This window comes from Amphiprion ocellaris, chromosome 20 (assembly GCF_022539595.1).
Source record: "Amphiprion ocellaris isolate individual 3 ecotype Okinawa chromosome 20, ASM2253959v1, whole genome shotgun sequence".
Taxonomy (NCBI): domain Eukaryota; kingdom Metazoa; phylum Chordata; class Actinopteri; family Pomacentridae; genus Amphiprion; species Amphiprion ocellaris.
In genome coordinates, this window is record NC_072785.1 from 8516526 (window position 1) to 8531675 (window position 15150).

The 15150-nt window shown below is 42.7% G+C and overlaps 1 protein-coding gene across 3 annotated transcripts in view; it reads right to left on the reverse strand.

The window, feature by feature from the left end:
• The window catches only part of fndc3ba (fibronectin type III domain containing 3Ba), a 103868-nt gene that overhangs the window by 48600 nt on the left and 40118 nt on the right, over window positions 1-15150 (reverse strand). For all 3 annotated transcript variants that reach the window (XM_023271920.3, XM_023271912.3, XM_055006176.1), the window contains 4 exons: window positions 5184-5260; window positions 1918-2149; window positions 1627-1801; window positions 342-472 (listed from right to left, as the gene is read on the reverse strand). In XM_023271920.3, the coding sequence (XP_023127688.2) occupies window positions 342-472; window positions 1627-1801; window positions 1918-2149; window positions 5184-5260 (615 nt within the window). The remainder of the gene's footprint in view (window positions 1-341; window positions 473-1626; window positions 1802-1917; window positions 2150-5183; window positions 5261-15150) is intronic.

Here is a 15150-nt window from a genome sequence, read left to right on the forward strand (position 1 = left end):
GAAATAAAAAGGCCCTGATGGGATATTTTCTGACAAGCAGACATGTAACATTAAGAAATGCTGACATTTTAGAAACGGTCTCCATGTGCCTTTTTTGGTTTTGGAGTGAAGACTTCAATTTTAATGCCACGATGAGAAACACACAGTACATTGTGGTTCTTTGATTTAGCGGCTTTGCACGTGGAATATATTTGCTTGCGTGTTTTTGATGTATAAAAGTGAAAAAAAAAACAACCAAATCAATATATGCTTGCAGGAAAGAAAAACTTTAAAGCCCCTTGTGAACTTTCACCATTCACTGATAGAGTCTATCCAGTGCTTTGTGTTTTTGTGGGTCCTACCTTGTGTGTGTGCCTCAGGTTCACCGTTTCGTGGACTGCTACGGAGTCGTCTCTCCGGCTTCTTGCCCCCTGGACTGCTGACTCCGCCCCCCGTCCCCACTGACCCAAGCGACGGGGTGAGTGATTTGTTGCTGAATCACAAACAAAAATCAGAACAGAATTTACAATGTTTTCATAGCAGGAAAAATTGGTTCATCCTCATTTGTGCCCAAGAACTGCTCCAACTGCATGAGCTGTTTGGAAAATGGGTAAACTCCATGTACATAGCTGGTGTTACGTGATTAAACTGCTGTGTCCCAGAAGGAAATAGTTACTATAGGCATTTAAAAAAAAATTACATGTAAATAATTAAGTCCAGTATACCCTCACAGTCCAGTTACAGTCAGAAATAAACAGCTTGGTTAAAACAGCAAGAAAAAACACACGTCCCTTGACACCGTCGATGAAAATACTGTGGTCAGACATGCACACAAGATCCTGAAGGACCCCTCACACATTTTATTTTCACTACAAACCTTCAGGTATGATGTTGCAGAGCCTGCAAATACAAGAGCAACTTCTTTAAACTAAAGGCTGTTTATTCCCACTTTCATCACTGTACAGAAAAAAACTACAGCTCAACCAGTACTCTTGAAGTGTTTGGACTACACCAGACTCAATGTATATTTTAGACAGGAAAGCGTCATACATGATTTTATGCATGTATGGCTTTATTCTGCGACCAGTGGTGTACTGTTTGCCTGATACTCTTGTTGTGTGTAGCTGTACAGAGTTGCAATTGGCACTAATGTCCAAAGAAAATTTGGACAATCAAGTGCATTGTGTCATATCATATCGTATCGCATCGCATTGTATTGTATCATGTCTTATCTTATCGTAACGTGTCGTGTCGCATCACATTGTGGCGTATCATATCGTCTTGTTACATAACGTATCGTATCATATTGTAGCCATCAATTGATGTTAGATGACAATAGGATATTATAATAATCAAAAAAATTTCAGCATTTATAAAATCATGCCTTTAAAAAAATGTGTTTCTAAAAAATATTGCACACTTTTACATATGAAGTTGAAGGTTTTTACTTGTTTTCCTGGGGCATAGGTAGCTCATATGTGCTCAATTTGACTTAAAGGTTTGTATGCAGATTTGGATGATGTTCATTCCCAACACATAATGGCATAATCAAGTGGACAACAATTGAAAGCCCTCATGAATTCGACAGAAAATTTAAATAATCTTTCTACGCAAACCATCATACAGCCCCAGAAGCTCTGTGATCACCTGTATCCGTTGTGTGCTGGCCCCAGACTTCCCTTATAGAGAGTGGAGGGAGGGGAATTCAGTCGATTCTGTCGCTCTAGTTGTCTCTGTTCCTTAATCTTTTTGGGCTGTGGCTTACTGTACGTCTCCTCTCTGCCTGAGATGTAGTTCGACATCCCATAAACTGGGATTATTTCTGCAGGGGGAGACGATAAGAGAATGTCAGACCTTTAAATTTATTCATAATGGACTTTTTATTTCCACATAAAATCTGCCGGTTATCCAGCAGATGCCCTTGAGTCCTTTCAGTACCTGGATCGCCGTACATGGGGGGGAGGTGGTGCTGGTAGTATTGGTGGGGGGGCAGCTCCCCGGGGCTGACAGGGGGGTAGAAAGAGTGAGAGTTGGGGATGAAGTGGGGGTGAGCGAGGTATGGGGGCAGATGGTGCGTTGGGGAGAGAGCCGGAGAGTAGGAGGGAGGGTAGCACTCGGGAGACTGGGGGGTCACCACCACTCGGCGGACCCCTGTGGTGTCCTCCAGCACCTGTGGGAGAGAGGAGAAAAAAGGAATTAGAGTCGTTGGACGCCACAATTTTGCACCCTGACAGCCACAGAGATGTTTTCGCTCGAGAAATCTAAACTTTAACGCTTGTGATTGCTTCATATATTGTTGAGTCGAGGTGTCCCCAAGACAGTGCTGGTATTAGTTTGAGTCAAGTGACCCAGAGATCCAAATTAAATGCCTATCATGCAAAGTTTTTCACCACAAGAGCAGGTGCTTTGTCTGCCAAATGGTGCATATCTAATAAAGGAATTAATCGCATAATTTATTTGACAACTGAGACAGTGTGCTGACAGATTGTGTTGTCCCCTCAAAGTGGTGAAAACAAGCGCTGCAATGTTGTCATCAGATGGTCCGCAGATTTCAATAAGGTTCAGAGCAAATTAACATAGATTCCATACAAGTATTCACTTTCACATTCATGGACTGGAACACACACACACACACACACACACACACACACACACACACACACACACACACACACACACACACACACACACACACACATTCCAGCTATTCAGACACTTTCACAGGCCTGCATTCCAAGCAGAGAGCAAACACACACTCCCTGCTGAGAGGGGAAGTCATCTGCTGGTCCCTAACAACAACAACAACAACACACACACACACACACACATAGAAAATAACACACCACCCCAAAAAAACCCACACCAACTAAGAAGCAACAGACTCAGTGTCAGAGCACAACACACAGAAAGAAAGAAGCGAGGGTCTGAAAGAGGGTCAGGAGGGGAGGAAGACGGTTACAGAACTAATCTGACTGAGAAAAAAAGAAGGGGGAGAATAAGAGGAGGAGGAGGAGGAAGACGAAGAGGCCCCCTATCTGCCCCTTCATTCCCTCCTCTGCTGCAGAGGAGAAAAACAGTGTGTTTACAGGAAAACAAGGGCAAAGTCCCTGCATGAGTACATGTGGATCTGGCCTACATACCCACAAAGGCTTGTACTTTAAATCAGAGGCACCTACAAACAAGCACATGTGCGCGCATACGGACATGTGTCATCACAATGCAGGCATTAACACAAAACCACAGAGGACACAAGCACACACAAACACGTGCAAAATCCATCCCAGCTAACTTTCCACCATCACAGTGCCCCCGTCCATCATCCATTCAGCCCTCAACCCCCAAAACCCGCCTACCCACCGAATCCCAGTCTCCCCTATCGGACTTGTTTGTGTAAGAGTGACAGTGTTTCCCGCTCACGCTTGGCCCCGTCCCTGCTAACACACACCCCCACACACGCAAACACAAACACACACCCACGGCCAGCCGATGACCTGACTTCCATTGGCGTAGGAACACAATCCCACCACACGCAGACCACAGATGTATTTGTAACACTCCACTTGTGGGGACACTCTGTCGAGCCCCTTCTTCCTCCTCGTTTTCTCACTTTACTGTCTTTGTGGGGACATTTAATAGAGAATACAGGCACACTCATATGTGTAAGAGATCCAGAAAAACAAATGACCCTAACACCTCTAATTCAGCACATTCCTGCTCTGTGCTCTGGGAAGGAGGCCGCCTTGGTGTGTTTCTAACCTACAAAAGACAGGAGAGGTGTAATGCCTGGTGAATGCTTTCTGTGTGGTTTGTGCACAATCATACTAATGCAAGGGATCTAACAATATGGACTTTCCAGAGGAGATAACTGAATATGTTCAACAGAAAGAAATAGGAGTAATAAAATCAAAGCATCATGTGCCCATTGATTGAGATTTATCAGTTCGTTCCTGACAGTTCTGTCTGTTCTTTTCTGTTTTCCTAACCTTTCTCTGTTCTATCTCTTGTATTGCCAACTAAAGCCCATATCTTAACGCATTAGTGTTAGTTATTGTTTTCCAGGCTGTTTCAGAGTCATCTGTCTCCTAACTTAGCCGCGAGCTGTTAGCGTACCATGATAAAAGCTACTTTCCTGATTTGTGGCAACAGCTTGTCTTTCTTGTTCCATTTTTGCAGTCTCTGCTTGACAGATATTTCTCATACCAGAGAGAGATGACTGCGTCAGACTTGAAGTAGTGCATTTAATTTATCGACAATTGGTCAATAAAAACAACAATGCCGATAACTGGAAAAATGCTAAATATTGACCATGATAATCAACCAGGCCAATAAATGGTCTATCTCTAATTAATACTTGCCATTCTGTATCGATGCCTACTAGATCTACTTTTAATATGAAAAAGGACCACTGAAGAAGTGAACATGCTTAAAGCACATTGGGCCATCCCTATCCAAAAGCATATCTAACAAATGCTACATTCTGCAGTTGTTTCAAATTTCTCATCTAGCATGCCAACACTTGGCATTTTTATGTTTACACTGAAACAAATAAGGATTCTTCTCCCCTTATTTGGCAGGAACAGCTAAAAAGAGGCAGGAAAATAGGGGAGAAGGGTATGGAAAGGCAGCGATAGGCCCGAGCTGGAGTCCAAACCAGGCTGCTTGCTTTAGGGATCGTGCTCTACCAAGTGAGCAACTGTTGTGCACTTCAATAGAACTGAACCTGAATTTATTTGCTTTAAAAGCACGGAAAATCACACAGTGGGTAGCTAGTACTTAAATATATGGGCACTAATGCTGACAACAGTGAGTCTCTTGTTTGATTCTCGACTCACTGGACCTTTATTACATGTTATCCCCTTGTTTTCTTCCCCCACATTTCCAGTCTGTCTTCACTGTTCCTATCTAATAAAGGCAAAATGCCCAAAAAAAAAAATCAGAAACATGTAAAATTATAGCAGATTTGTATTCTTGTTGTTTACCACTCACACATTGGCTTAAGAAGCTCGTTTTCTTCAGAAAAGAAACCACCAGCTAATTGAATGCAGTCGTGCATGGAGCGTGTGCCTGCATCAGACTCCCACTGTGTCTGACTGTTATTTTGACTGAAACGCTCCAACACAAGCACATGATGAACATAAAAATATGGGACATTAAAAAAAAAGAGAGTACCAGACGAGGGGGAAAACACAATAACACAAACTAACCTGTGAGATGTATCCTGGCGGTACGTGGATTGGGGGAATTGACCCATTTGGGGACATCATGGGAACCTCAGCAGGACCTATAAGGAAGGAGGAGAGTTATTTACTTAACCAGGCAACTCGTGCTTAAGCAAATTCTTATTTACGTTCGTCAGTCAACAGCTCACATGCAGGTACACAAACGCAGCCACACACATTGAAGGACAGGCCAGGGTTTAGTGCGACACAGATGTGGTATTTTACAGTACAGTCTTGTTGTAGTGAATTCTCTATTAATTTTTGCATTCTGTCACATTTTCACTCAGTGTGGACTCATTTTTACTGCAATATAAAGTCCTGCACCAATAGGCAAACATCAGAAACATGGCTAGAAGTAGAGACAACTCAAAAACACATTTTGTGCAGTATTACAAAGTCAGAGTGCAATAAATACTATAAAAAAGAAAATTTAAGTCAAATTTCTTAAATTTTTCATTTTACAAAAACTGAAAAAAATGGAAACGTACAAATGTGTGTTAAACACTGGAAAAAGGTGACTTTTTTATGTACAATAAATATTTTACTACTTTTTACATTTTTATTTGTTTCTATACTTATTTTCTATCTATTTTGTGTAAACACAGCCTGCAGTTCATCTGAATTTTTGTCACGTGACTGTTGGTCGCAATTATTCATGGATTTTCATTTGTACCGAGAAGTACACACTTTATTTCTGGCAACTCTTTTATGCAAGACATGGATACAGAAGTGATTGTGATAAAATGTTAGAATTTTAAGCTTTGATTTGGCTCGTTTTCCTGACAAAACACAAAGTCACACACGATATATTCAAGGATCGTTGAAAAGTTGAACATCCCGTGATTCTTTGGGATTTCACAGTTTTTTACTCTACTGAACTGTGCAATTTTGGCGTTTTTTATTTTATCTGCCTCCAAATGCTGGACTACAGAGGGTACCTAGCCTCATTATATAGTATGAAATGAACTTAAACAATCACTTAAAATAGAAGATTTTTCTCCCTTCAAACTTGTCTGCATGACCTCAAAAAGCACAGAAACACAAACCCAAATGTAATCAAGTTTTTCCCCCTTATTTCTGGCAAACAGCTAAAGATGTCAGTGTCTTTATGCAGTAGCAGCATCATGATAATTATAGGTGCAGCACATGAGGGCACACGGTCGCTTACTACAAAATGAAATTCGTGCGCTGAGGGAAAAGCAAGAAAATCTAAATAGAATAAGCAGATTGAAAATGATGTTGACTTTTCCACTGTCCATATCTCCTCCCTCCATCACCCCCACCAAAAAAAGAAAAAGTAAACTCTCTCCGTCTCTCTCTCTTCCTCTGACTTTCTGTGATGGAGGTCTGCGGCTGTTAAAGTCATTGGGACCCCGTTGGGACAGCTGGAAGCAGACCTGGCCTCAGAATAAATCACACTGCACACACACACACACACATGCACACACACACACACACACACACACACAGAGGCCCTCACTACCTACAAACACACATGCAAGTATGAAGAGACACTAATATTTTCTGTCTATGTTGACATCAGTTAACATCCAAGACGACTTTTTCAAAACTTGGTCTCCTTTGAAGGGTCATTTCACGCAGTTTACGAAAAAAGGATGTTCTCTCACTAATCTGTAGGGGTTTAAGTGAGAATAAATGCCTTTTTTAATCTGTTGTTTAGGCGAACTGACTCTTGAATTCCTATTTTCATTCCTCCCTTGGTCCGTCTCTCATTTCCTGACTCCCTCCATCCTTCCTCCCTCCTACCGTACATTCCTCCCTTTAACAACTTCTCCCTCCATCATTTCCTACACCTTCACTTCTCTGCTCTTACTCACTCGCTTTTCTTTCCAAATCTTCACCTCCTTTTCGCCATACCTCCATCCCCGTTTCAGGAATTCCTCCGCTTCTTTCCCTCCCTCACTCCAGCTATTACTCACATCCTTCACTCCTTCCTTTCATTTCAAATATTACTCACTCCCTCCCTCCCTTCCCTCCTCACTTTATCCTTTCCATATTCCCTAAATCACCCCCCCTTCTCTCTTTCCACCCCTCCGTCGCTCTCTCACCCACCTTCCTGACCTCTCATCAGCCAAACAAACAGGTACAGTAAACACACAAACCTACGCGCACAACCTGAGCAAAGTCTGCAGTGTGGGCTAGCGTGTGTGCAGCGAGTAGGTCGCAGGTACGACGAGACAGGCCTCTTTCAGTCCCCTACCATGGAGACTAGCAGTGGATATGAAAGTCCTCATTGAGTAGAAGGTCATAGCGTGGGGAGAACACACACACCACACACACAGAGACTCCCTCTAAACCTTCTTTCCATCGCCCGGTCGTAGTGCGCGCTTTCTCCCCTTCTTGCTCACAGATACACACAGTCACCCTCTCTCAGACTGACACACACACTCTTGGCAAACAGACGTGTGTTTGGACAGTCTCTGCTGCCTCTGTGCTCTTCACTCAGCAAACAGCAGCATTCCTCTGCTCACACACACACACACACACACACACTGAAACATTCCCATCCCTGGCCCCCAGGACTGGACCCAACAGGCCCAACTAAACCCCCCAACCCTTCTCCAAAACACAAGACACTCTTTGTCCTGCTACCCTTCACACACTCACACACACACACACACACACACACACACACACACAGTGCTGTAAGTCATACAATATTAGACTGACTTCCATTTAGGAAAAAAGCTCAGGATAATCCAACATTTGTACGTGTGCATTCAAGAGGCTGTAATTGTGTCCATGTATGTGCACAAATAAGTCAGTGTGGTCCTCGAGATGCATGTCACAGTAACGTCACTCTCAGGTCTCGCCTCCAGCTTTACCCTTTAAGCACCGCAAATAGAGTCACGACTTCCTCTGCCTAATCCTGCTGGAATCCCAGACAACTCATCGAACCAGCTACACTCCCTCCCCCTCCCTTGCTCTCATCTTCCATCTGTTGCTTCTTCCACTTCCGACCGACTGAGAGGTCAGGTCAGAGATCACTTATGAGGTCATATCCTGAATGTGGGATGACATCACTGTACCTGAGCCGTGGTAGGGGCACCAGCATGTGTAATCTGACATCCGTAAGCTATCTAGATGAATGAAGAACAGGTTCTTGATAGGACAGATAGAACAGCAGCTGACAAAAGGCCAGTGTTTCTCATAATTACAGTTGGACCACATATCCCATGAAGCCTGATAAACTCACTGCTCACTTCCTTCCTCTCATATATCGCCCGCACACATTTCTCACTAATAGGAAAAGGGATAAGAGCTTGTGAATTGGTTCTAATTTCTTCTTAATAACGGACTTGTAGTGATTGATGATATTGTCAGAATGTTGTGGTGCAACACCAGTTTTACTATTGAAGGACAATAATTAATATATCATTATTATCATTATTAATATAATAATATACAACACTCAAATGAAAAAAAATGCACATAAAAATAAGTATAGACATTAAAATAAATGACCAGCTGTTTATGAGTCAGAAAATCAAAACTCTCGAAGTTTTCCTCATGTATTTTTCATGGTGGTGTACATCTAATGCATTTAAGTGAAAGTATCATTTTTGATCCACTTATTTTCTTTTAATTTGAAAAATATTCAAATAAATATTAGGATAGGATTTGCCTGCAGCATTAGGTGCACCAGATTTCCTGTTAAGTGGCTAGAATGTCAAATACTGTGCAGAGGTAGGTAGAGAATGCCTTAGTTATCATGGGGTAATAGATGACCAAACGTTAAATTGAGCCTAAAATAATAGAAATTGCATCGCCTTAAACAAGCTGCATGCCCAGTTACCTTGCAGTAGTACAAGATATGAGACCTGACATTTGTTTCACTCTTGTTTCTGTTATCTGTCAAAAAATACTGCAAAAAAAAAAAGTTGCTCCCACACAAACGGAACAATCCTCCTGCCAGGGTCACCAAAATAAATCTGAGGTCTGCGGTCAGATGTAGGGTTCAATTAGGGGTCAATGACATGAGCACATTCTAGTTTGAAAGCCACTGTGAAGAACAACCAAGGGGACCACAGGACTGATGACAAACTGTTTTGTATTGCATGTAAGATAGACAATGCACAACAATGATATTTAGTATAAGGAGCGCAAAGCAGATGTTGAATGAGAAAACACTATAGTCATCCGCAAAAATGTAACAAGTTGAAAACAGAAAAATTCCCATGACATATTAAAACAATGGGAAGAATTATTACTAAATTCAGATTACTGGAAATTGAGGGCAACAAGAAACCCAAAATTACTGGCAAAGACAGCTGGATACTCATCCTAATATAACACATACACACACAGACACACAATTTTTAAGTTGCACCTCAGAAAGTTTAACTTCTGCTGCTACAGATTTACACAAGAAATATACACACATGTCCATGGTAAACATCCTGTCCTACACTGTACCACACACATGCACAAACATGCAATCTCAGATGAGCAAAAAGAAAAAGCTGCTTCTGCACAGGCTCTTTCACAAAAAATCCACAAAATATTTTCAAAAAACACACAAAACACACAAAAAAACCTTGTGATCTTGTCCAGCTGCCCATGCATACATTCACAGACACTGACAGAAGAGATGATGCAACCTCTCATCAGATGTTTCCCATGATACAGCTGTCAAAGACAGCTGCGACAGGGCCCCCAAAGCACAACACACACACTCAAACACTGAAAAAAACGTGGCCTCACACACGGCCAATTACTTACATCCGTAATAATGCACTCACTTACGTGCACACCATCAACACACACATACACACTCAACCTCATCTATTGATCAGCCGACAGTGCTGACAGTGAGTGTCGGCCAGGTGTGTGTGTGTGTGTGTGTGTGTGTGTGTGTGTGTGTATCAGTGTTTTTTTTCTTTTGGACTGAAGCCGTATTCAGCTTCTAGAAAGAAGTGAAGCACTTTCTCTCCCCTTCACTCCCTTCATCTCTGCACATGTGGTCACCACATTGAAAGGAAACACAGACCCTCTTAGGAAAGCGTGTGTGTGTGTGTGTGTGTGTGTGTGTGGTGTTGGTATTGAACCAAAGGAGCCTGTTTGTGAGCTGACCTACATACAAAACAACTCCAATGGATTTCCCAAAAACACAAACACAGCGTTCCAAAATTGATAGATTTAAAAAAAAAAAAAAAAAAGCATATATGTTATCCGAAAAGCATATCACACACACATTTATACACACACTATCTTTGTATACCCTATCAGAGCCCCATGGAGGCAGCTGTCCAATCTAGATTTGTATTCCTGAATGTGTGTACGTTTATGTGCGCATCTGTGCGTGTGTGTGTGTGTGTCTGGGTCAGTTGTGACGTGGCGTTGCCTGGAAGTTATGTAAGCATCAGCAGGGTAATGTTATCTGTCCTCGGAGCTCCAGGAGCAGGACCCTCCCACGACAGCTTCCTCTACTGCCTGTCCAGTCCACACACAAAGATACACACACACACACACACACACACACACACACACACACACACACACACACACACACACACACACACACACACACACACACACACACACACACACACACACATTGTAGAGGCCTATTGTCATATTTAGGATGAATGCTATATATAAAAACAAAACAAATCCCCATAGATTCTTTCGTCGGCTGATGTAGCTACTAGAAGAGAGGGCAGCAGAATGTGGAACACGATGGGAAGTGTAATGAAAAAGGAGGAGACAATAAAAAGAGAGAGAGAGACCGCTTTAGCAGGAAATGTGGGAGACAACTTTAAAATAGCACACTGTGTTGGATATACACAAGCTGGATTGGGTTGATGCTACATGCAAAGACACACACACAGACACACACACACACACACACCCACTCCAGAGCCCTCCACTCCATCTCCGGTGAGCCAAGTCCGGCGGACATCTCTGCCGTGGGCAGGGTGAGGCTCAGTGATCGAGGAGGAAGTCAGGACTTCCTGTGTCGCCCTGCCTTCAGTCCTCTGCCCTCATGACACTGACACTCTGGAGGGGTGACGCAGGAACAAGAACACTCACAAACACACACATGCACATACTGCTGACATCCAACAAATAGCGATGCATGGGCAAAGAGAAACGCACGTCCACACTTCTGAGCCCGAATCTACGTTCTGTGCGACAGGCTGTATTGAGCGGGCTGCTGATTTGCTGTGGAATGTAAATCATAAGCTGGAGAGTTGCTACTTTTGAACACTGGGTCTTACTGTATGTACACAGTGTATGTATATGTATGTATCTATATGTGTGTGCAGGTTATGTGTAAGCACATTGTTCAGGATGAGAGAGCACTTGCAGCTCATGAGCTCAAAAAGTTGCATAACAGTTCCATAAGGAAGCGAGCAGCGAGTATTATCAGTTATGCCGGCTTATGGAACTATCAATGCTGTGATGACTTCATCTATATCTGACATCAGCACATAATGAATTGAAGACCAAACAATCGCTATGAGGCTTGTAAAAAGTGGGATTGTGTTTTACTAGCTTGCTGGCTGAGACTCGTGTTTCAAATTAAGCTTCTACATACAAAATGATGAAAAAAAGTAATAATTCTTTTGCAACAACAGAAAATTTTCCATTTCCACTTGTGCAAAAAAAAAATAAAAAAATCGCTCCACCAAGCCAAATGCTAGTGGCAGAGAAATTTTGCTGCCAGACTTGTGCACTGAGGTCTTCAGTTCCACCCGTGGTTTGTTTGCCCAGAGGTACCAGCAGTCCCTGTGTGGCGATGGAATTAAATTCCACTCATAACCTACTTCTACTCGTTCAAATTCAGCTAAAATCACCACTTAAGTCTTCCATTTTCAAGCTGGGTCTTGTATCTGATTCAGGGAAAAATGAATGACCCCTATTTTCCAAGGAAGATACACTTGAGTTCTGGCATTTAACATAGCTAATGCCTTGATATGTAGTCATACTTCTGATATAATCATTTCCAAAACAGCAGGTGACACTTTTATAGTGATGAATACATAATTTTGGAATACACACTTCACACATCTAAATAGGTTTTCAAATATTTTAAGTAGCTGTGCAGTGATTGATTTACTTTAGTCTGTGCATTGCTTTCCAGATGTTCCTCTGAGGAACTTTGGCATCTTCTTAACTCTTTATTTATACAGGTTAGTCCCAACGAGCTTAAGCATGTTTTGTTTTTTTTTTACACGGGAGAACAGGCCAAGACAGCAGCAGCATTAGAAGTGTTTAACACTTAATAGCCAGGAGCAGTGAAAACATATGGAAGCTGTTATAAATCAAACAACTCTCATCTTTTTCATATTAATGAAACCGATTTCAGTCCAAATGGGGAGCTTTGTTCCCAAATGTGATACACCCATTGTATGAAAAAAGTTAACACATTAGTATTATTACAAGTCACACAACATCCATGTTGTAAAAATTCCTCACCGGTTTTCCCCTGAAAAGGTATTTCAATCCATGAGATAATTCTGAAACAGATTTTTCCTCTTAATGGCCAATTATCTTTGAGTTTGATATCTAATTAAGGGGGGGAAATGCTTCTCAGCTCTAGTGGGTTACATTTTTAAAAATATGATGTTAACATCTACATCTTATCCTGCCTTGACCTTAAGCATACAAGCCTAGATCTGTTTAGTGTTGGGCACTTAGCCTCTGTGCCAGCCCATACCTCCACCCAGCCCACATCTCTCTCCCTCTCTCTCCGGTTCTCCCCCACCCAGAGGAGGGGTGATGTCGGCCGACCTACTTCTGCTGCTGGGCCTGCTCCAGAGGAGAGCAACGTAACGTCTGGAGGGACAGTGAGCCCAGCCGTGCTTTGTTCTCAAGATCTTAACATGCACAAACACACACCCTTAACAGCTGTGCACATATTCGCAGGCACGCAAATGGGCATGCACGCACAAAGGTGAACACACACACACACACATTTTGACAAACAAATTTCAAAAAACCACAAACAAGTAGCCCGATTCACACCTGGGCATGTGTGCACAAAGTCTTTAGAAGTCGCACCGACATGAAAGAGACACGCACGGAGCTGTTCATGCACAACTGACTTGTTGTAGAACGCAGTGACATTTGGATAGTGCACTCTGACATAAATCACAGTCACCTTGGCACAAACAACTCAATAGAATACACATACAATAATGCAATTGCAAATCCAGACATAACACACACACACACACACACACACACACACACACACACACACACACACACACACACACACACACACACACACACACACACACACACACACACACACACACACACACACACACACAGCCTGCTCTTTTCCAGTGTTATCTCACAAGGCTATTCTTGGGTCTGCAGATACAATTGTTTTGGTAACCGTGCAACACACACTGCATGGGGTCCGTCATACTTCACTTATCACCCACACACACACACACACATACACACACGCACGCACACACACAAGCATGGGGGCAAATGCTCCTGACATATATGTGCAAGCATGCACGTGCACACACAAATATGCACAATCCAGACAATGATGACTCATTATATCCATTCCCTAATCAACTCTCCATGTCTACAGCGAGCGAGCAAAAGAGAGAGAGGCAGAAAGAGAGAAGTGCAACAGCTGTTAGTGTGTAAACAGACTCAGAGTCATATAATCACATCCTGCTCTCCTTCCCTCACTCCCTTCTCCTTCTCACTCACTCGGATCGCCAAAGACGCAACAATTCTCAAACCTTGACCCACCAAAGCAGCAGCAACACTTTTAGTCATTTTCTAGTCATTTTTTCCCCCTTCTTCTCTACACGGCCTGCTATGTTTGTACCCAGCTGTACTCCTCTGCCCCTTCTTTTCCTGTCCTCCCCTTCACTTTCCTCCTCCTATCTCTCCACATGTTAATGTGGGGCATTCCTGGCGTATGAGTCACAGTCTGAACAGCACCAAGTTTGTGTCCACCACAAAAGAGCAGAGAAAGTGTGGAAGAGAAGGAGAAAAAGAGAAGAGAAGAGAAGAGAAGAGAAGAGAAGAGAAGAGAAGAGAAGAGAAGAGAAGAGAAGAGAAGAGAAGAGAAGAGAAGAGAAGTCGTGTGAATGTCAGTGGAAAGAAAAGAAGGCAAGACTGGAAGTCCTAGATTAGCAGGGACTTTCCCCCACTCTGCAACTCTGAATTCCACTGTTTCAGTCTACGTACTTATATGTGCGTGCATGAGTGTGTGTGCATGTACCATGGCTGTAAGGTGATCAGACAAGCAAGGAAGTGGGGATGTCTTGTAGCTACATTTGCAAGAGGAAGAGAACTAAAGAAAACTATGTAGGTCAGACTCCTTTAGATCATTATTAGGCCCTGCCAGTGTCTCCAATCATTCCTTGACCTCCCTGGTTGCGCCCACCCATCAAGCGACACACACTTCCGCCCATCCAGTAAGATCAGAGCAAGAGGGGAAAAAAGAAAAAAAAAAGAGGGGCTTCCCTGTGAAACACACATGATGTAAACAATCATGTGTGGAACTTCTGCAGCTGTGCAGGAGGAGAAGGACTCAGGTATGTTTGCTTTACACCTTTTTTTTTTTAAATGCATGCCGTCGTAACTTGCAGCTAAAGAGCCCCACATGATAATTAAAGCTTCCTCCAATCTAACTGAATTTAATTCAATGAGCAACATGTGGAGAGGATTCAACATTTAACCAGGGCCTCTGGGGTTGATGAAGTTTAATTTATTGTTAAAAATAGCATGCAAATCACCAAAAACTCAATTTGTGGCTGTGAGACTAAAAAAAAAAAAAAAAAATACTACAACATAGACAGTGTGAAAAGGGGAGACAGGGAAGCAAGGGAGGAAGTGAAGAAGGATGGAAAAGAGAGAAGGAGACCGGGAGGAGGGAATGAGGGTGGAGAGAGAGAGAGAAATGCTCCAGCTGTACCCTGAGCTTCAAGAGAGCCAAGAATTTCAT